The sequence below is a fragment of the Cucumis melo genome, chromosome 8, assembly GCF_025177605.1.
Source record: "Cucumis melo cultivar AY chromosome 8, USDA_Cmelo_AY_1.0, whole genome shotgun sequence".
NCBI lineage: Eukaryota > Viridiplantae > Streptophyta > Magnoliopsida > Cucurbitales > Cucurbitaceae > Cucumis > Cucumis melo.
The window spans coordinates 2,039,164-2,060,804 of NC_066864.1; the positions used below are offsets into that span (position 1 = coordinate 2,039,164).

A 21,641-nucleotide genomic window follows, 5' to 3' on the forward strand; every position below is an offset into this window, starting at 1 on the left:
TAGACCTAATTAATATGCTTCCTCTTCTTTCATTAATCCCTTTTTATAACCTTTCTTTTCCCTCTCCTACAATTTTCTATTTTCTACCCTTAACTATAATTGTCTGAGGCTTTCCCTTTGGTTTCTTTACATTTTTTAAGGGGTAAGTCTTGTAATAAATTAGCTGATTCGGGGTCTAAATGAAAAGAAAAATATAGTTTTGGGGGGGGCCGAATTTTAATTTTCTCCCTTTGCTTTGCTTTTATTTATGGCCAGGGGAGAATCATTCATTCATTCATCCTCTTCTTTTTCTACTTTTATGTTCAATTTATTTTATTTAGTTAGTCGTATGTTTATGGAATACTAATGGTTTGGTTTTTATTAATTTCGAGAAAATACAATGAAGTTAATCCAATTAAACCAACCATTTTAGAATCCTATCATTTACCTTTGGATTGTTATTTGTATTTTTTTATGTATTTTTATGAAAACCATATCCAAATTTAAGTATTTCCTATGTTGAAGATACCTTTTTGGTAACTCTAATATACAATTATTATTTTTGTTTTAAATTTAATGTCTCTAAAATTTTAAAAAGTTTAAGAATTTATCAAATGCTCTATTTCTTATAATTTCCAATTATTTATTTATTTAATATAGTTTAACAAGTTAGAGAAAATTAATTAATCGAGTCTCTCAATGCCATGAATTGGAACATCATATTTCTTTTCTTTCATTTTTGTTTCTATAACCAAAATTTACTAAACTTCTTTTAAAACTTTTTTCCGTTTCTAAAAGGGAGTTTTCTAATTTTGATTTTATCTGTTTTGAATTGTTTTGGCATAAATGGTAAAAAGTTACGATTATTTTTAATATAGAGTTAAAACGTGTATTTGTTTAGTAATTATTTGATTTTTAGATTTTAATTTTTAAAATTAAATTTATTTTCTTTGGCTTGAAGACACGTAAAAATTAGAAAGTATGTAACAATGAAAAAAAGATCCGAAATAGAATGAGTGTTTATTGATTTAGATTTTACAAATTTTTAAACAAAAATATCAAATGCCTTTGTTCGATAATAATTTTGTTTTTATTCTTTTTTATTTTAAAATTGTCTTTATTTTTTTACAACTCGTACTCATTGGTTTCAAATTATCTATGTAAAGATTTGAATTCTTACAGATTTTTAAAATTAAAAACAAAATTTTGAAAACTAATCTTTTGTTTTCCAAAATTTAGCTTCATATGAAAGTGCTGTTTATGGACTTTAATTTAAAAATAAAAAATAAAAAATCAAATAATTACCAGAAGAAAAACAAATGGAAATGATCAAATTGGCCTAATTTGGATTAATTTCGTTCCAAATAGTTGAAACAATTGTATGTATATTCGATTCAGTTCAACCCTAAATCTGAAAAGGTGGGGTTGTCACTATAATCGATGTGACTAATTCAACCCATCGCAAACTTTTCAGCCGAGAAATCTATGGTCTTCCTTTATTCCTTCTAAGTGGTTTATTCACGTGAATTTTTTTTTTTTTTCAGAAAGTGATTCCTACTATCTTTCAATTTTGGAAATCAAATTGTATTTTAATATAATTAAGAAGATTATGAATTCACGTGGAGAAAGAGATTGAAACAAAATTAAATAATATTATACATTAGTTCCTTCCAACCATGCATGTCTTTGACAATTTTCCTCACCATGTCTTGAAATTGCTAGTTTTGGAATATTATAGCGTGTTCATGAATACATGTAATTTAATTTCGATTACCTTGAGCTAAACTGAGTTTTCAGAAGTATTGAACAAAACGTGATTAATTGATCGATAACGAAGAACTTGTGATAAGAGGAGAATAATGGAAGGGGGAACAAAGGGATACTGTAGTAGGAGAAGCCATTGAGGTTGAGGTGGCTGGTTTGACGAAAAATCTTGTTTCATAGGCACACAAGTCTTCGGAAGCAATTTGGTAAATTCATGAGATAACGGCTCGACGCTACTCCTAGCCCTTCTCGACTGACTCCCAAACCAGTGTTTCAATAAATTTGTACTTATCAACTAATAGTTGGAGCAACTCTTAGGCTTCGTGACTTTGAAACATCACAACATTTGAAATGAGGATTAACAATCTCTAGACTATTATTATTAGATCCCTTATCCTGTAATATTTCTATATGGAACAAAGAAAAAAACTGAATGAATCAAGGCCGCTTCTCCCTCTTAACAGATTCCAAAACAGTAAATATATATAAAAGTAAAACTGGCCAAATCAATAAAAAAAATTTATCAGTGCAAAATGTAAGGAAAAATTCGATGAAGAAAACCTCGTCAATCAAACGACTTGGTAATTTTCCGCAATCAACTGTGTCCTCTGAGCATATTTGGGTGGAGCACCGCCCCTAAGAGGTAAAATGTTAACAACCTGAAACAGTGGAGTTTACGGACCAATGTTTTAGTAAATTAGCTGGAAATATCGAATCAAGAATGAGAATAAGCGTAGTTCAAATCTTATTTTCTCTTTACAGAATAAAATGATGTGGATGAGAGTCTAGTATGGGTTTCTATATCGTAAAAGGTGTTTGGTTAGTCTAACAAACTTTCTGTTCAAACTAAATCACTTCCATCTACACTAGTTCTTACGGGAACTCACATTTACTGCTATTTCCACTCTAATGCAGCTGTCACTTTAATTGTGATTACCACTTAAAATCTAGGTATCGGTGCAATTATTAGTGAGATTATTCCACACACAAGGGCAGGATACGTTATCGAGAGGTTTGTAATTAATATCCGGTTTCAAGTAGAGGACAGAACAAGAAAAAACCTTCAGGTCGCTAAATGTGGTAGCTGCTGAAAACCGAACAGAAATAGGAAAAAATACTGATGAATCGGCTGGAGGAACAACAAACTCCATAGACCCACTGTCAAGATAATGGAACAGATTAGTAAACACAAGCATGCAATTAAAGTGCAACAACGTCTAGCGAAGAGAGAATCCAAACACTACATACCTGCGGTTTGAGTTATCAATGAGAACTATAGACCACTCCAAGACAGAATTTCTGGAATCGAACCTGCAGGTTGAGGAAAAATAGGTGTTGAATGGGTCTCTAAATTCAAAAGGATATTGATCTGGATGCGTTTCATTAGAGTCATGTAATTCTTATATTTAATAAAAATCGTAATAAGTTTTGCCTTTCAGAAAGTTCTCAACATTGAGACTTGTTAAATAAAAGTTTACGAAATTGTTTCTTTTTTCCATGTCCCATTTTTATGAGCACAAACGAGCTTTAAAAAATTACTTTATTACTTTAGTAAAACGTATTTCATAGTCCAACAAGGATAGTCCCATTTCGATCAAAGAATCTATGTAGGACATGATTTCAGCGAAAGAATATAAATCAGGTGAAAACTAAGAGACTAAAGATCACCTCCATTCTCCATCAATCTGCCTTACACTGGGTGCCTCACGAAGAGCAGGAAGAGGCACTGAGATGACGACATTCCGCAGGTCAAACATTGACGAAGCCTCATATTCAATGCTAACATAGGTTTCATTTCCAGAAACAGAGGGCCAGCAGTTGACTGCAACAACGGAAGCCTCATTATAAGTATAGTATGCATTTTAAAAAATATACATAATAGAAAACTGTAAGAAAAAGATTCAAACTCACTTGTTAATGGTACCATTGATTCATCAGTGCTTTGCATTCTCCACTTCAAGAGACCAACTCCAGCCTCACTGCCTTGACCCGTAGGAAATGGTCTGTTAGGATCCTTCAGGCCTAGAATGTTTTCATTGGAAAATAACTCTTTGTTCATGTTAGGATGAGTTTTGAAAAGGATGCCAGGGTTTCCACCAGTCTCAATCTGAAAACAAGGCATAACGAATCAAGATAGTGAAACAAATAACAAAACCAGCACTGTAAATCAAATCAAAATAACACAACAAGAACAAGATGAGACAAAAGGCAGTACCCAAGAGATGGTTTAGAATCCTATAGGAACAAATTTAAAGTCAAAATTGTCCCAAGTGCCAAATTTGTGAACAATCCAACGATGAAAATCTTTTAGCTTCATACATATTTAAAGGAAAGTTTATAAGGTGTGCAGAAATCAATTAATATAAGTAGTCAAACAGTGGAAATTGTAGGATATGTGTTGGGGATACCAATCACTTAGAGAAGTTGTAGTGTTTATTATACAGCATCCTTGATGTAAATTGAACTAAAGTACCTGAACTTGAATGTGGGCATCTTCTTGGTTGAGAATTTGAAGGGACAATGTTCCCTGAAGGTCAAAGTTACTAACTCCACCATCTCGTTTCAGGGACACATTGAGTTTCTCCTCAACAGATAGAGTAACAGGATCGGTTGGGGGTGGGGCAGCTGATTTAGACGGACCAACACTTGGCTGTACATCTTCAACTATTACTTCACCTTCTGCCTTCAAAGATTCCAAGAATTGATTTGTCCTTTGGGATTTACCAAGCTGCATGCCAAGGCCTTTAGGGGGAGCAGTAGCAGAAGAAGGTGGACGGCCTAATAACAAACATACAAGGTAGAATGGTAAGTGTCCACTTAATACGTGATTATATTCGTTGGCCATAAAATATATGACAAATTACTGAGAGATAATGCTGGTAGCGTATATGGTGTTGATGCAAGGACAAGTGACTGCTTACAAATATGTTTAACAAACCAACAACTCATCATAGATAACATTCATAAAATGTTGAAATAAATGTGCATTTCAACGAAGAAAAACCTTTAGGCTTGCTAGAAAAGGACTCCACATCTGCACCCAATCCAAAACCAGAACTGCTACCAAAACCACCTCCACCACCTGATGATATCCCCATGTCACCGAGTCCATTATCAATCTTTCCCGATCCCATAGACTGTAAAGACATAAAGCCTCCTTTGTCACCCCTATTCTTTTCAATCTGCAATACATATGACAAATTATCAAATTTTATTTTATTTTATCAGAAAACAATTTTTCTTTTCAAAAGAGTTTATTAGTTGCGAAAAAAAATGATGAAGGGCACGTAAAGAATACCTTGCTTTTGTCAATCTCACTTGCCTTCCGCTTCATGACATCCTTAGTTTCATTGATCTTGCTCTGCAATACCAACTTGTGCAACTTCTCTTCGTGGCTCTCCATCTCACAGTACTGCTTAACCTGGGCAACAGTCACGTTTTCCTTGTGCCCAAGAGAAATAACTTCATCAAAAGCAAAAATCAAATCAAAAGCTGTCTTGCAGATTCCCTCTTCATCCATAGAGAGTGAATATTCAGGCACCTAGAATAACTTAAGGACTCCAACATAACTCCATTCTCAGAGCGTTTAACACAAACGTTCGTAAAGAACTATCTTACCATGCAAACAAAACTCCCACACATACACACGATGGAGGGTACCCCATTATCAGACCTAAAATAATATTCTTAAAAGGAAAACATATGATCTTACTAGAAAAAACTTGATTTTGTTTCATATAAAATGAACTATGTAACATTTTGTTTCCTTTACAATACATTGTCAATACGTGTTTGCTTTATTCTAACGTATGCAAACTTTGTTAGTCCCCTTGAAAGATTACGAGCCAACATACCCAAATTCAACACAAGATCAACATTAACAACACTAAAAATAACTATAGGCCGTCTCGAAAAAGGATACAAGCTTAGAAAGGAGCCTTAAGGTGTCCAAATCTTCAAGGATGTTGCTCTGTTTATTTGTAACAAGAAGCAAGTACAGAGCTTCTATTGGATGGTAAACATAGCGAACATTTTCAGTCTCCACATATGTATGCTGTTTTCCAGTTCCGACCAACTTTGGGAAAGCAGCAAGAAGGCCCTCAATTCTGATTCTAGACATATCAACGAACTGTCTGGAAACAAGAACTGCAAAAAGAATGCATCCAAAAGGACAGCCTTGTAAATAGTAGCTAAATTTATCAAAGACTTGAATCTAAAATTTAAGGGAGAAAAAGTGTGTGTTTGTGCCCGTCTGAGAGAGAAGCTAACGAGTATAAGGTGTAAGAAGCTAACTATGAAAACCATCATTATGAAAAAATTTTAAAAAAATTTGATGAAGAATGGGTAAAGTAAGTATCTCACCTTTCCCAGACTTGCTAACAATGGATGCAGCAAGAACAACCTATGCAACGTATATAACATTCGTCAAAAGAAAATAAGGGGGCAGGAGAAAAAGATAAATTCATGAAACCCCAGAGTCAAAAATATGCCACCAGGGAGAGAGAGAACTAGTACAAGAAACAATATGCAATCAAATACATGATAAAATCCAAATTAAAAAAAGAGAAATCACTAATAATCTTCACGAGCAAGATGCTCAAGCTAATTCCCATCACAATTCTAAAGTAAATTAAAGTGTTCATGATATCAGATTCAGTGACACCAAACAAAATATATATGTAGCCCGATCCACTAATCTCAAACGCTTTCACAAGAGTTTCTGAATGGCACAGTAAAAGTTAGGAACTATCCAGCATCTTGATTATTTACAGTAATGAATAATTCTGAGAGTATATAACATTGTATCAAAACAAAATTTCATATAATAGCATTGCTGAATTCACCCCTCAACGTTCATAAACTTCAACTCGTGAATATAAAAATCCAAACAAAATTTGATATAATAGCATTGCTGAATTCACCCCTCAACGTTCATAAACTTCAACTCGTTATAACAAGAAAGCACTAAGAAATTAATTAATGGGGAGACAATTAAAAAATAAAATAAAATATTATGGATAATTTCATATAAATTTACAAAAGAATGCGGACAAAAAGAGACAATAAATGGTTCAATAACATAAATGCCTTTACCATCTTTAACTGTATGAGAATGCAAACCAACAATCACTGACTTCAAATAGGAAAGATTTTGTCTTCCGCACCTAGGATTGAAATTTCGTCAGTAAAATACTTGTAAGGAAAAAAAATTAAAAGAAAAAAGAAAAATGAAACCTCAAGAGCTTGATAAATAATGTTCGAATAAGAAATATCAATTACAGTGCGTGAAATATGAAACTATCAACATCAATCACCTTGAAATAAAGTGCATAAACAAAGTTTCCATTCTACATTCTTTGTCCTAACTCTTTATGTATAGCCATGCTATCAATCAATCTTCACTTAGAACTATACTTCTACGAAAGACCTTAGAGCACAGAAGGTCTGTGAGATCAGGCCGAAATTCGCGGGAAGGGGAAAGGATGAAGAAGAAAAGTAAGGGATCCGAAGCAGAAATTCTCATTATTCATTCCCACAAACTACTGCAATTATAAATCAACAATCAAAATCATGTAGGCAATCCAGACACTGTAAAAAATTCACAAATTACAGCAAATCCAAATTTGCAAGCATTATAATGTACAGATCATATCGGCAACGAAACCTACGGAAATTGCATGCAGAATCCAAATCCATCTCACAAAATTAAAAAAGAAAAGAAACAAAGCAGTACAAAATTTCAAGATTGGTAGGGAGATAAACAAACAGCAGATAGATAGAGAGAGAGTGATTCAAACCAAGAATTTGTGGAATTGATGAGTTAATTGACCGACGAGGTAGAGATCTGAATCGAAGAGCTGTGGCCGAGGGAAGGAGAGACTGATCTATTTAACCTCCAAATGAAACATTACACTTCGACGTTAAGTTTCGAAATGTAAGAATTTAACTTCCGATTGATTGACTCGATCGATTGCTTTTAGTTTTAACTTTTAAGGCAAAACATTACAACGGGTTTTTACAAACATTTTTAATTATCGTTTTAAAAACAAATGTTTCTTTATAACAAAAATATTTTTTCAATTCTTTTATGAAATATACATTTACATTTTAGTTTCTAATTTATGTTTTTGTAAAAGTAATAAATAAGTAGACAAACATGCTAAGTTAGAAAATGTCTACAAATAATTTAAGAAATTCTACAATATTATAGAAATGAAAGAAAAAAAATGTGCTACTATTTAAGAAAAACAATGCTCTATATAAAAAAAAAAAAAAAAAAAAGGACTTTTAAGACTATTTTATTATAATTTTTATTTCATATTTGAATATCTTGCCTCAAAATAGGTACTACGTGTTTATGTGTGAGGCTCGTTATTTTAAGTGAGATAATAAAATATCATTTTGTCTATAACGAAATAAATAAATCATAATGAAAAACCAGTAAATCAATCGTCTTTCTATCAATCAATAATCTTAACGTAGATATACTTGTTAATAAATTAGTCGGAATATTTCTATCAACCCTACTATAGCATTCAATATCGTTTTGGCTTATTATAAAACATTATATCAATTATTGGCCATCCACATATATTATTCAACTTAATCATATTAAATATGCTTTTTAAAAAGTTAACCATAAAATATATTTTTAGATCAATTACAAATTTTGTTTATTTATTTGTTGTAATTTAGGCATCAATGTTTTAAATATTAAATTTCATATCTATTTATTTCAATAACAAATTTTAAGTTTAAATACGTATTGAAAATAGAAATTGAAAGTTGAAAATTTATAGAATTTTTTTTAAAGTTTGAGACAAAATAGACACAAACGTACAAGTTGAATGATCAAGGTAAAAAATAAATAGTAAGAGCTCAAAATTACTAAGCTACACCAAATATAACTAAAAATTCTAAATGTATTTATCTCACAACTAACATTTAGATGGTGTAGTTGACACATTACAAAAATACGCTATTGATGTTATTTGGTAAACTTACATATTGTAACAATTGATTGAATTTAAGAACAAAAGCAGATCGAAAGAGTCACGAGGATGGATCAGAAACTAGTCACAGATTTATTTAAGTGGGAGATTTGAACCTCAAAGTTCTTACATGATTTAGTCATGCTAATGTTTGACTAATTATATGTGTCCATTGTCAAATATACTTGGCAAGGAAAGTAAGTAATAGGTGATTGACTTCTTCGGGAGATTGCTCCTGAACAAAATGAGATCCTTCTGGTAAGTAGACGATCTCCAAATTTGGAACGAAATCTTTAACTCTTTCACTTCTTACGTATTCGTCAACTTCGGGGAATTTGAAAACATAGTCCTTTTCGCCCATTATAAAAAGTGCTGGAATTTCAACTCTTGGATCTTTTATTCCCCAATCTTCATTGAACGACCTATCGTGAATGTGCATCAATCCATCATATATCAAACGTAATAGAATTATCCAAGTACGTAAAACAAGATGTGCTCATTTCAAAAACTCAAATGGCATACCTATAAGGAACTTTCAATGCAGTATCAAATCCAGATTTCTCATAGAGAGCTCCATAAGTTGCTAGATCTTCTTCGGTGAACCAAGGTGGAAGAGGGGTGGATGGGTCTACTAAGTCCATTACTTCTTGATTTTCTTGAGCAGTAGGTATTTCACTTTTGGAGAAGAGGATATAAACATTCCTGACAACAGTTTTCGCGTCAAAGCGACCAAAATCCGCCTCAGCTCGCCCAGGTTCCTTGATTAGAGGAAAGTTGAAGCAACAAGTTAATAAAGGGGTGAAAACAGAACAAACAGACAAAAAAAAGTTACGAAACTCGAAAAACAACCTAAAAGTATAAGAGATTCATTTATTCATAGAAGAACTACGTATTTACTTATTAGCTATTGAGACAGAAATATCTATCCAGAATCAAAACTATAAAATGAATAGTCAGACTTGCTATAGGAATGGTCCATTTGTTAAAAAAGAAAAAGTAAAAACTATTAAATCATCAACTCACATGAAAGCAGCTTAATATTTGTAGGCTTGAAATAATTAAAGGAAAAACCCAACAAGTAAAAATCAATTTTAGTTGAGGAGTAGATGAGACATAACTAGACATTCTACTATATACTATGTTAAATCACACGTTGACCAAAAAGTTTAAATCGATAGACTAAGGTAGATTTGATATTATATCAATTCTCTAACAAAAACAACTTGAAAATAAATGTTTCTTTCATCAATTGTTATATACATGTCAAGACAGAGCATTCAAACAACACAGGGTTGGAATATTTCCATTCAGTCTTCTTTTAAAAGGGAAGAGTGTAAGGCAATGTGTGATAGAGCATTTGCATACCCGCCATCTTAAAGTATACACGCCTTCAGGGATGTTGCTTTGGGAATGCTTCAAAGATTCAGGAGGAAGGAATGGCACTCCCAATGTGACAATTCCCAATGCCCTTTCAGGATGTTTCAAAGCAAAGTAGTAAGCTGGCCATGCTCCAAAATCTTTCGCAACAACAAACACCTATACAAAGTAATGTTAGAAGATTCCTTAGTTAGCTATATTGGAATGACTTTGACTTTAAATCATAAAATAAAAAGCTAATATCCCTGGTTTGATTCAATGAACATCAGTATGTTTTACTTTAAACTCCCCTCCATTTAATCAATTCATCCAGCAGTTCATTTTATCAAACACCTTGTAGTCAATGCAACGCAATCTCAAGTGGAACTCCATTGACTTCAATATGATTACAACCAAATCAAAGCTAGTACCTTGGGTATGTTGAGAGCGTCAAGAATCCCAAGGAGATCGCTGATGAGGTCGCTAAATGAAGCTTTGGAAGGCTCAGCGGGGGAATCCGAGAGTCCATATCCTCTGTAATCGGGAGCGAGTACTCGGAATCCGGCGTCAGCAAGAGCGATCATCTGGTACCGCCATGAGTACCATATCTCCGGAAATCCGTGCAGGAAGACGACGACATTGGAACCTGAAAGAAAAACGGGAAAAGGAGAAGCAGAGGGAGAGAGAGAGTGGGTTACTTTTGTAAGGAAAACAAGTTCCGGTGAAGAAACTGACGATGAGATGAGTGATTACCAGTTCCGATCTCGGCTACATGGAGCTTCAGAGCTCCAACCTGGATGAAATTGTGGTGAATTCGATCCATTTTGAGAAGTAAGGGAAATGAGTGGGTGAAAGATGAAGAGATTTCGGACTCTGCTCTGCTTCCATTTTCCAACCAACTGCTGCGCTCGGTGTTTTTAAAGCAAAATAATAAATAAATAAAAGTCGTTATTTGAGGGCGGTTGACTTTCTTGGTGTCCGCAAAAACCAAACACAGACTTTTCACCATTATATCTATTTATTGTTATCATTTTATTGTTTTACGGAGGTTTATACCTTTTAAAAAAATTATAAAAAATTTGATTTTAAAAAAGGACGATTTTAACCGTTGAAAAACATCATGATTGAGTACAACCTAGACTGCACTAATCTCGTGCAACTCGATTTTTACTTTAAAAGAATTAAAAGAATCATAAAAAACAAAATATCACGTGATACATTTTTGTTGGATGTTAGTTGAGTTACACAAAAGATGACTGCAATTTTGTTGAACTCAAGTTTTTTCCTGATTAATATAAGAAAAATACGAGTGCAATGATTGATTTCATCCATGTATAATTATTCTCGTTTATTCTTTTAGGAGAGAATTCAACAAAATTAATTTTGTTAGATAATTAAATGGTTAGTTTTCTATCATAATTTATCATACTTTAGTAGAGAGAACACCTAATTTCAGTAGAACAAAATAATAATGAAGGACATTTGAGACATTTGTAAAAAAAAACTCTTACAAAAGGGTATAGTCTTAAAGAACAAACTTATTACGTTGGATAAAATATCATAACTAGGCAACTTGAGATACTAATTAATTGTTATTTCTTTACTTCAAATTTAGCCAAGTCTCACAAATAGTTACTATTAATTTAAAGATAAGTGTGATTGGCTAACAAATACGAAGTACAACCTGTAATGCACACAAATGTTTCTTCGAAATTAAAAATTTCGATTAGTATGAATAAAGTTTAACTTTTTAAACCATAAGCTAAGGTGAAGACTTTATAATCTAAATAAAAAAGCCCAAATTTTGAATTCTCACAAGACTCTTCTTATAAATAAACTTGCAACTTTAGATAGGCATCCACAAGAGCATTTCATAAGTACAAGTCATTGATTGTGTCCGCTTCTAACTTATCAGATACAATAATACATATTGTAGCCATGTTTTTGGAATCCAAAACCAACAAAAGTACATGATAGTATAAGGTTTATTTAGATTTAACCTCAGCTGTGTTGGGATGTCCTAATCATGTATGCTTGGCAAGAAAATTCAGTAGCAACTGATTAACTTCTTCAGGGGATTGCTCTTGAACAAAGTGAGATCCTTCTGGTAGAAAGATGACCTCCAATTTTGGAACATAGTATTTCACCATTTCACTTCTTACATACTCCTCCATTCCTGGAAATTTGAGAACATAATCTTTTTCACCCATTACAAAAAGAGCTGGAATTTCCACTTTTGGATCTTCCACTCCCCAATCTTCACTTAGTGACCTATCATGTAAATTCATCAATCCAAGTTCAGAAACTTAACAAGCGATAAATAGATTTTACATGATTCATTAACAATGTGCAAGCTATGCCAAAAGTAGAGAGAAAAGACATTACATTACCTAAGTTTTAAGAATAAAGAACAAATTTAAAACATTTCAAACAAAAAGGCATTACTTTACCGGTAAGGAACTTGTAATGCAGTTTGAAATCCAGACTTCTCATAGAGCTCTCCATAAGCTGCAAGATCTTCCTCAGTAAACCAAGGAGGCAGAGGAGTAGATGAATCCACCAAGTCCATTATCTCCTGATTTTCTTGAGCTATTGGGATTTCACTTCTAGAGAAAAGTATATAAACATTCCTAACAACTGTTTTTGCATCAAAGCGACTAAAATCGGCCTCAGCTCGTCCAGGTTTCTAAACAAGAAATCATACAAAATGAACTTCAAAACAACCAAACCATCGTGATGAAGATTTGTACATATGCTTGAGTTTAATACCTGCCATCTTGATATGTAGAAGCCTTCAGGGAGGTAGTCTATAAAGTTGATACGTCTTCCAGGAGGCATGAATGGCACTCCCAATGTCACAACTCCTAATGCCCTCTCTGGGTGTTTGAGAGCAAAGTAATAAGCTGGCATTGCTCCAAAATCTTTCCCCACAAGAAACACCTATTCCCAATTTCCCACTGATACTATTAGACTATTCTTATTTCAAACCAGAACCCAGAAAAACATATGGGCTGCAATGAAACGATGTAGCGGTGTCCTGAAATGGTACAACGGCCATAATTTTCCTTCTAGATCGAGCATCACTATCCTAGGGATCACGCAAATTTAGTTACTCTAGTGTCAAATGACTTAGATTTTGAAAAACAATGAAAAGTAACTTTTGGTTTATCTCACAAGCACCAACCAATGTTATATTCTGTTTAAATTACCTAAGTTCACTACTCTAGATGACCCAAATTTGCTTGCAGATTCTAATGTTGACCAATGCTTTGTGATGCGAGTAAAATGTCAGTTTTCATCGTTTTTTAGACTTCAGTTCATTTGGCATCAGCGAAAATAAATTTGGGTCATCTGGATACAACATCCATCTGACATTCTAACCAATTTCTACAGTGGATTAAAATTACAGGACATGGGATTGAATTTGAGTGAAGGGTTAGTACCTTGGAGATATCGAGAGAGTCAAGAACTTCAAGGAGGTCGGTGATGAGATCGCTGTAAGTAGCCTTGGAGGGGTCGGCTGGAGGATCGGAGAGTCCGTATCCTCTGTAATCGAGACCAATTGCTCGGAATCCAGCGTTGGCCACAGCAATCATCTGGTGGCGCCATGAGTACCAAATCTCCGGAAAACCGTGCAGAAAAACCACGACATTCGAACCTGTAACAAACAAACATCGGAGAAATTGAGAAAATGTTTATATAGTAAAAGAAAAAAGCAAGCTTCGATCCGGCGGAGAAACTGATCACCGGTTCCGATCTCCGCTACGTGGATTTTCAATCCGCCTTTGACTTCCACGAATTTGTGCTCAAATTTATCCATTCAGAACTTCTTGATTCACAAAAGGTGAGAGTTCTTTCAAATGAAGCCTCAATAATCAAGCCCTTTTGAATACAATCCACTCCAGTACACTACAGTTTGTTTTTTTGTGTTTGTCCAATCAACAGATAAGCTTTCATTACACCCCTGTTTGCACGATTCCCATGTGTTTATTCTTTTTTGCTAACAACCAAAACTCTATTTAAATTTTAGGTTAAAATACCATTTTTGGTTCTTGGATTTTCATGCATGTTTGTTTGTTTCTGTTCTCGAAAAAGAAAACTTTCAATCTTAAACTTCAAAGTTTTAATTTTAATCGGTATTTCTACCTTCAACATTGTAGAGGTTGAATTTCTCCGCTCCATGTAAAAATGAAGTCCTAATTTTTACTTAATAAAATATGTGAAGTTATATATTGACAAAACTTCCCTATATTTGGAGTAAATTTACAAACTAAGAATGAGTTGTTTGAAAAGAAAAAGGAGTTTATTTGTGGACTAATCGATCAGTATCAGTCATTTCTAGTATTCTGATTCCTTGTTCATCGCCTTGGAAGTCCATTTCAATTTGTTCCAAGGACTTCCCTTTTGTCTCAGGGACAAACTTGTGAATAAAAAAAACAGACATCATAGAAATCAATGAGAACAGAAAGAATGTCCCTGCTACTGTGATTGCGTGGGAGACCGAGAGGAACGACATCGTGATCAAACCGCTGCTGACTCGGCTTCCAACCGCCCCGATTGCCGATGCTTGTGCTCGGAGCCTCAATGGGAAGATTTCAGATGATAACACCCAACAAACTGGACCAATCCCAACTGAAAAGAAAGCTACATTTGCACATACTGCTAAGATTGACAAAACAATCCCAAGTTTTCCATGAGCCAAAAAAGCTAAAGTGATACTTAGACAAAACAAGCAGGCTGTCATCCCAATTGTGCTCAAATAAAGCAGTGGCTTCCTTCCCACTTTGTCAATAAGAAAAATAGCTACTAAAATGAACAAAGTTTTTGTGAATCCAACACAAACAGTTGCTGCAAGAAGTTTTGAGTTACTTTCAATCCCAGCTTCTTTAAAGATAGTAGGACTATAATAAACAGTTGCATCAATGCCTGTAATCTGTTGAAAGCATTGAATCCCACAACCAGCTATTAGCATTCGCTTAACCGAAGGCGTTGGCCGCAATATATCGTGCCAAATAGCCTTAGATTCATACTTATTCACATTATTAGCAATCCCTGCAGCTTCCTTAATATCCATCAATCTCTCCTCTATATCGACACCGGGCTCATTAGTTTTCGACAACACGATTCTTGCCTCGTCGATCCTGTTCTGCATCACTAGCCACCGAGGCGACTCAGGAATCATAGAAAGTGCAAAACCAAGTAAAACTGAAGGGATTATTCCCACACCAAGCATAACCCTCCAACTTATATGAACAGGAAGTCCTGAAAAGGCATAGTTTGAAATGTAACCAAGAAGGATCCCAAAGTTTATAAAGATCTCAGGGAAAGAAGTGAGAGATCCCCTAGCAGCTGTGGGCGATATCTCAGCTATGTATACAGGCGCAATCATGACTCCAAAACCGACACCGATACCAGCCAAGAGCCGACCTACAATCAGAAAACCGAAAGAAGGGGCAAGAGCCATAATGGCAGCCCCTGCTTGGAAGACAATAGCAGCAAAAGCAATGGTCCATTTTCTTCCAACGGCATCTGATGTTTTTCCACCAGCTAAACTTCCTAATAATGAAATTATGCTCAAAATTCCCACTAAAACTTCTTCTTGAACTTCTGTTATTTTGAGATCTTCTTGAATGAAGATTATTGCTCCACTCATAGCTCCAACATCTGCATATTAAAAATTAGAATTCAAATAAAAGCAGAACAGGAAAATCATATAGAATGATATTTATAAAGAGAAACGGAACAAATACCATATCCTAAAAGCACAGAATTAAGGGAGGCAAAGATTGCGCATATCAAAACATATCTTCGAGTTTTATTAAAATCATTATTGGTTTTAGGAATGTTGTGATGAGACAATGAAACATGTTCCTCTTTGTCTGAGTCCCCATGTTCTTGGAACTTCACCATACCCATCTCTTTGGAATTACAATTCCAAGCAGAAATCAGGAACAGATTAATTGAAACATAAAATTAATAAAATTCCTTCAAAAAAGGTTGAATTTTTACACCATTTTTCATCCTCCAATTCTATTGAAATTGTATATTTTGTTTCCATTTTGACTTTTCCGCGAACAGTAAGAAGGAGAAGAAAAGCAATTAGCCATTGAACGCTCTTGACCGTTGCTTTTTTGTACGGTGCTCGTTCCTTTATTTATTTATTACGATATACAAAGTTTTGAAAGTTGACGAAGATGAAAAAGGTTGAGTAAACCTGAAATATTACATATCGTATAATTCATCGCACTTCACTCCATTAATGGAGGTTCGATATCGATGATATCTATTCATATCACCTCTTTATTTGTAGAATATGTAAAAGTCATCTATTTATGCATGACTTTTAATTTAGGAGTAAAAACAATTTTTTTATATTTTTTTTGCTTACAAAAATATACCATTCTTATAAACTTGGAATATTGATTTCTGTATCAAACAATAGTTTAATCCTTGAATTTAGGATGGAAAAAGAGAAAATTTTAAGTTGCATTGCTTTATATGAACAATTTAAATCCTATTTTATTAATAGTTGTTTTGTATTTTTAATTTTTTAAAACGATTTAAAAAATAATCTAACATACACTCTCTATATTCCCAAGTTTCTATAAAATCTAAGTTTTGTTGGCTATCAATTTCAATTTCAATATTTGTTTTCTTTTTTCTGTTTGAATTTTTCTTTTGTTTACTGAGAAAAATATTCTTCTTAATTGGTTTTGTTTTTTGTTCTCCGAAAACAAAAGAAAAATTTGAAAATACTTACAAAATATAACAAAATATCAAATTTTATTAACAATATATACGATAGAAGTATATTTGATGTCTATCATCGATAGAATTTAAATATTTATTATATTTGTGTTGTTACGTTGTATTTGAAAATGCTTCCATACGAAATATATTTTTAAATTTTTTTTCAATTTTTATTCTTAATTAGGAAAACAATTTTCTTAAAAGAAAAAAAACAAAACTGGATCAGTTATAAAAACACCTATTTTTTTAAGGTTAATTTTCAGGAAAAAAGAAAAAGAAGCAAAAAAATGAGTTACTAAAATCGATTTAAAAAATGAAAAATAAATGTTTTGGGGTTAGAATTTGAGTAGAAAGTAAAGTTGTAATTAGAAAATTAATTTGGGAAAAGCAAACGCAAATGTCAAGAAAATCGTCATAAATGCTTTCCACTTGACGTTGACTTCAAATATCCCACAAAACGACACGTGCATGGCACACAGTGGTGAAGCGACTAATTTATTGAAAATGAATTTTAAGAAAATAAAATCATTTTATTTTTAAGAAAATAATACTATACTAATGGACAGCTTCAAACATTTTCAAACTATTTTAAACTTTCCCATGAAATTTGACATACGGAATATTTTAAAATACAACAAACGTCTAATAATCCAAGTCTTCAACTTAGGCCTCTATTTATCGAAATCTTTTATAAGGTAAGTTCGGATCCATTTGATAGTTAGACTTGTGTTTAAGCCTAATACCCTTTTTAATCCAATTTTCTACTTTGAACTCAAATTGAATTAAAATTTGCATTGTTATAACTAATTAGTTTGATCCAATCTATTTATAATTTTCAATTTTAGTTGTGATGATATAACAAAATTTATAATAAGGCATTTTCAAGTGTGATCAAACAATTATTTATTACCGTACAAAAATTGCAAAAAAAACTATATTGGAATATTAATTAGGGATTCATCAAATTTAAAACAAATATTCCAATAACCACCGTCATAAAAGGACTCCTACCAACCCTCTGTCATCCCTATATCCTAACCCTATGAAGTAATAAAAAATCCATAGAGAACTGTTTATGAGTTTTTTTTTTTTTTTTTATATATATATTAAATCATAGAATTAAATGTTAAAATCACATAAACTAAAATTTATTATTATTATTTTTTAAATTATAAGGATGAAATTAATTCTGCAATATATAGCCGAAAAACAACCTTATGGATGAAGCTAAATACCCAAATGACAAAGCTGAAGAAGAAAATTGTGTGAACAATCTAAAAAAAAAGGGTAAAAAAAGAGAGAGGGAGAGGGCAAAAGCAAAGTTGTACTTTTTGTTGTTTTGTCTGCTGCTTGCTTCTTCCACCTTAAGAAACCCATATTACAACCCCTTTTTTCTCAACCATCGAGAACTAATATGACGAATTTTAAAATTTAGGAAATAAAATATGTAATTTAACTAATTTAAAAACCAAATTCATGTTAAACCTATAAAATTATAATAGTTAATTATAAAAACTAAAAACCGAAAGCAGAATCCATATTCAAATTGACATTGTCTTTACATGAAAACTAGAAAGGCTAAGACAAAATAAATATCAATTTGTTGAGTTAAGATTGAATAATGTGGCGCTGTCACCATCATCAAAAGACACATCACAAACTAAATTAGGAAATAGGGAGTTTTCAGTCATTTTACACTTTTTTTTTTTTAAATTTATTTATTTAAGATTCCTTACTTCTTCCTTACCCTTTCTTTGCATACACATCTTTTCTTTTATTTTCTTCCACATTTACCAACCAACTCTTCATTGTCCTTTTATGACTCTTACTTGACTTACAATTTTATTTTATTTTTTTAATTTTAATTAGTCTTAATTAATTAATGTGACTCAAACATATGTTTTATCTAATCACTGTGTTTGAGAATAAAATAATGATCATGACCAAGACAATTGCCAATTTTAGGACAAAGAAGAATAATAAAAACAAAATCGAAATTAAACTTGATGTTGGTTGAAATAGACATTTAAGCTAACTCAATACTAAGAAATAGAATAATATTTTAGTTAAGAGTTTGGGGAACTAAATAAATTTTTGATTATTCAATCTACTTTGAATTTAATTTTATTTAACACAATAATTTTTCTATTATTTTATTCTATATCTCATACGTTATTACCATAGGTATATTACTGAGTACACTTAATATTTTAAAAATAAAAAATAAAAACTACCAAATGAGTTATAAATGCATAACCAATTATATTTCTTTTTGAAAATGTAAATATATATGAATACAACATTAAAAACATATAAATAAAGAAATGCTAACATGTTTATTAGTATAAAGTCTTAAATCTTAATTAATAAATTAGAATGTTGGATTTGATTTGATATGGTTTTTCTATTAGAAAAAAAAAATGTAGAATAGCTACACTTTAACAACCTGTAAGAAGCTACACAACTATACATGGTTGTGCCAATTACATTAACATTTTTGATATAATCAAAAAAATATTCTTTCATTATTAGTGTATATACTTTATCTTTGATAAATTTTATATTTAATCTAAAAAGAAAATTATTTTTATTTATAAAAATTATAATACTTGATTAGTTATATTTTAAACAAAATGTTTTATTCGGTATAGCCAACCCAAACCCCAAGTGGATGCATCATTGACTTCCATGTGTATTCAAACTTAGGTCAATTTAAATAGGATTAAATATTATATGCCGCCATCATTCTATTTTGATGGCCTTTTGCTGCCCAATTTAACATTCTTCTACTTTAATTATTTTTATTTGGTACGCACGATTTTTCACAATCAATGTTGTGACAGGAATATATGAGAATATCTGTATATGATATGACTTTATTATATACTAATTAAACTGATTTATTTATTTATTTATTTTTATTTTATCATATTTCAAAGTGGTGGTAAGGTATCATTACTTTGTGGTTTATTTTATTATTTTATTTTCATTCTCATTTCATCAACTTGTGTTGTTTTATTTAAATTCTCCCATGACATTCCTCTCATAATGCAATAAGAAACATATTGAGCTATTATATTTGTATTATGCATTAAAATTATTATTATTTAATAAATTTTCATAAAAATTGACTTCAAATAACTAAATTGAAAACTTATGAAAAATGCAAGAACTAAAGTATAAAATAGTATTTTGAAATTGGGATTCTGTGGTTGAGGGAGAAGGTTGGATTTGGGATTTTTCACATTAATTATTATGCTCTTTGCTTCGTTGGATGGATGATATATATCTTAATAAAATCATATTGTTTCTTTTTTCCATTCCTTATTAATTTATTTGTTTCTTTCAATATCAATCTATTATTATTATTTCATTCCTTCTAATATTATTAATCTTTCATTATTCAATTTCATAGAGCATGTGCCTTTCGTGGTCCCTTTTCTCCCTATTTCTCCCACGGCCACCATTATGTCACACCCTAAATATAATATCCTATATATCCATGCATTCCTCTTACTTTTCTCTTTTACATCTTATAATTAAAATTTTGTGAATTTCAAATCCTACAGGTGAAATCAAATATATATTAAATAAATAAATTCAAACCCAATCTCGTGTAAAATTGAAATTTGGAACATACTACAAATATATATAAGATAGAGAAGTTTTAAATCAAATATATTTTCTTAAAACGTGGATGGAAAGATATAGAAAAAAGAAAACTTCAAGATCAAATGTTAAATAATTTTGTACTATGTAAACTTCTTGGACAAGTGCCAAATTATTGATTGGCTAAAGTCTCGTGTTTTAATTCCATGTTAAATATTTGAATGATGAAATTTAAATTAGTATGGTATCATTTTAACAACTTTCAAAGTAATAGAAAAAATATATATAAATATCAAACGCGAGTTATTCAACGACAACTTTAAATTTAACAACTAAAATAAACCCGGGTTTAATTATTGAGTACTAAGCATAAAGTATAAAAATTAAAATACTATGTAGATATAACATATTATAATAAAACAAGCAATCTTAATAAATAGAGATAGAAAATGTGAAGGGGACATTAGAGTAGAGTCTCTCACATAATCATGTAGGTCTTATTGGGCTGCTCCTACTCTTGGTGAGTGAGAGAGAATTACTAAAATAATATAATATATATATATATATATATATATATATATAATTAATTAATTAATTAATTAAAAAAAAAGGACTAAATATTTGTTGGTATAAAACTCACACGCTCAGGGTGGAGGAGCCCACACGTGGAGAATAATGATATTAGAAAGACAGCCAACGTGGAACATGTAATCACATGCGGATGGGTCCATGGGAGAAGGAAGCAAAGGCCTCAAATTGGAGGAGCACGTGACGCCAACATCCCATTTGTGGGACCCCACTCTATGTTCCTAACTTTGTTTCATGGTTTTGGAAATTATTCTTTTCCCTATTGCGTTTTTCCTCAAATCATTTTTTCATTAATTTACCCATTCCCCCCCTTTTTTTTATCCTTATCTCTTCTCTTCCTCTCTAATTTTATGTATTTTCATCAATTTTAATAATTTCTAACCATTTACTTTGTAAAAAGAAAATCTCTACAAATTAATTGTTAATATTATTTTTTATAAAAGAAATTAAAATATACGATGAGAAAAATTAATCATATGTATTAAAATATAACTTTACACTATACTTTATTATCAAATAAAACATACACGAAAGTATTGAAGACTACCGATCATAATAAATAAATAAAATGTCAATGGACATAATTTAATTTGCATAAGATAG

At 31.8% G+C, this 21,641-nt stretch overlaps 4 protein-coding genes across 4 annotated transcripts; all 4 read right to left on the reverse strand.

The window, feature by feature from the left end:
• Nucleotides 1-2,095: 2,095 nt before the first annotated feature.
• Nucleotides 2,096-7,761, reverse strand: LOC103484537 (coatomer subunit delta-like). Its single transcript, XM_008441661.3, has 12 exons — nucleotides 7,542-7,761; nucleotides 6,838-6,908; nucleotides 6,106-6,145; nucleotides 5,666-5,889; nucleotides 5,042-5,284; nucleotides 4,748-4,925; nucleotides 4,217-4,521; nucleotides 3,655-3,850; nucleotides 3,412-3,565; nucleotides 2,992-3,054; nucleotides 2,805-2,901; nucleotides 2,096-2,402 (listed from the first exon to the last, which is right to left on the reverse strand). Exons 2-12 carry the CDS (start codon nucleotides 6,838-6,840, stop codon nucleotides 2,313-2,315), a joined length of 1,593 nt encoding a protein of 530 aa, XP_008439883.1. The 5' UTR covers nucleotides 6,841-6,908; nucleotides 7,542-7,761; the 3' UTR covers nucleotides 2,096-2,312.
• A 1,044-nt stretch (nucleotides 7,762-8,805) lies between these two features.
• On the reverse strand, nucleotides 8,806-11,010 carry LOC103484538 (uncharacterized). Its single transcript, XM_008441662.3, has 5 exons — nucleotides 10,845-11,010; nucleotides 10,523-10,737; nucleotides 10,101-10,271; nucleotides 9,258-9,493; nucleotides 8,806-9,157 (listed from the first exon to the last, which is right to left on the reverse strand). Exons 1-5 carry the CDS (start codon nucleotides 10,912-10,914, stop codon nucleotides 8,911-8,913), a joined length of 939 nt encoding a protein of 312 aa, XP_008439884.2. The 5' UTR covers nucleotides 10,915-11,010; the 3' UTR covers nucleotides 8,806-8,910.
• Nucleotides 11,011-11,893: 883 nt separating this feature from the next.
• Nucleotides 11,894-14,190, reverse strand: LOC103484540 (uncharacterized). The gene is made up of 5 exons (XM_008441664.3): nucleotides 13,839-14,190; nucleotides 13,535-13,749; nucleotides 12,861-13,031; nucleotides 12,542-12,777; nucleotides 11,894-12,362 (listed from the first exon to the last, which is right to left on the reverse strand). Exons 1-5 carry the CDS (start codon nucleotides 13,909-13,911, stop codon nucleotides 12,116-12,118), a joined length of 942 nt encoding a protein of 313 aa, XP_008439886.1. The 5' UTR covers nucleotides 13,912-14,190; the 3' UTR covers nucleotides 11,894-12,115.
• Nucleotides 14,191-14,330: 140 nt separating this feature from the next.
• Nucleotides 14,331-16,136, reverse strand: LOC103484539 (probable polyol transporter 4). The gene is made up of 2 exons (XM_008441663.3): nucleotides 15,842-16,136; nucleotides 14,331-15,755 (listed from the first exon to the last, which is right to left on the reverse strand). Exons 1-2 carry the CDS (start codon nucleotides 16,005-16,007, stop codon nucleotides 14,395-14,397), a joined length of 1,527 nt encoding a protein of 508 aa, XP_008439885.2. The 5' UTR covers nucleotides 16,008-16,136; the 3' UTR covers nucleotides 14,331-14,394.
• Between the last annotated feature and the right edge of the window lie 5,505 nt (nucleotides 16,137-21,641).

Coding starts and splice junctions, on each gene's coding strand:
- LOC103484537 (XM_008441661.3), bottom strand. Junction 5,890..6,105: donor TGTTAGCAAGTCTGGGAAAG/GTGAGATACTTA, acceptor TTCTTTTTGCAG/TTCTTGTTTCCAGACAGTTC. Junction 3,566..3,654: donor ATCAATGGTACCATTAACAA/GTGAGTTTGAAT, acceptor CCGTTGTTGCAG/TCAACTGCTGGCCCTCTGTT.
- LOC103484538 (XM_008441662.3), bottom strand. CDS start 10,914: ATGGATCGAATTCACCACAATTTCATCCAGGTTGGAGCTCTGAAGCTC. Junction 10,272..10,522: donor ACGCTCTCAACATACCCAAG/GTACTAGCTTTG, acceptor TACTTTGTATAG/GTGTTTGTTGTTGCGAAAGA. Junction 9,494..10,100: donor TGTATACTTTAAGATGGCGG/GTATGCAAATGC, acceptor CCTCTAATCAAG/GAACCTGGGCGAGCTGAGGC.
- LOC103484540 (XM_008441664.3), bottom strand. CDS start 13,911: ATGGATAAATTTGAGCACAAATTCGTGGAAGTCAAAGGCGGATTGAAA. Junction 13,032..13,534: donor ACTCTCTCGATATCTCCAAG/GTACTAACCCTT, acceptor AATTGGGAATAG/GTGTTTCTTGTGGGGAAAGA. Junction 12,363..12,541: donor GCATTACAAGTTCCTTACCG/GTAAAGTAATGC, acceptor TTTACATGATAG/GTCACTAAGTGAAGATTGGG.
- LOC103484539 (XM_008441663.3), bottom strand. CDS start 16,007: ATGGGTATGGTGAAGTTCCAAGAACATGGGGACTCAGACAAAGAGGAA. Junction 15,756..15,841: donor TTCTGTGCTTTTAGGATATG/GTATTTGTTCCG, acceptor TTTAATATGCAG/ATGTTGGAGCTATGAGTGGA.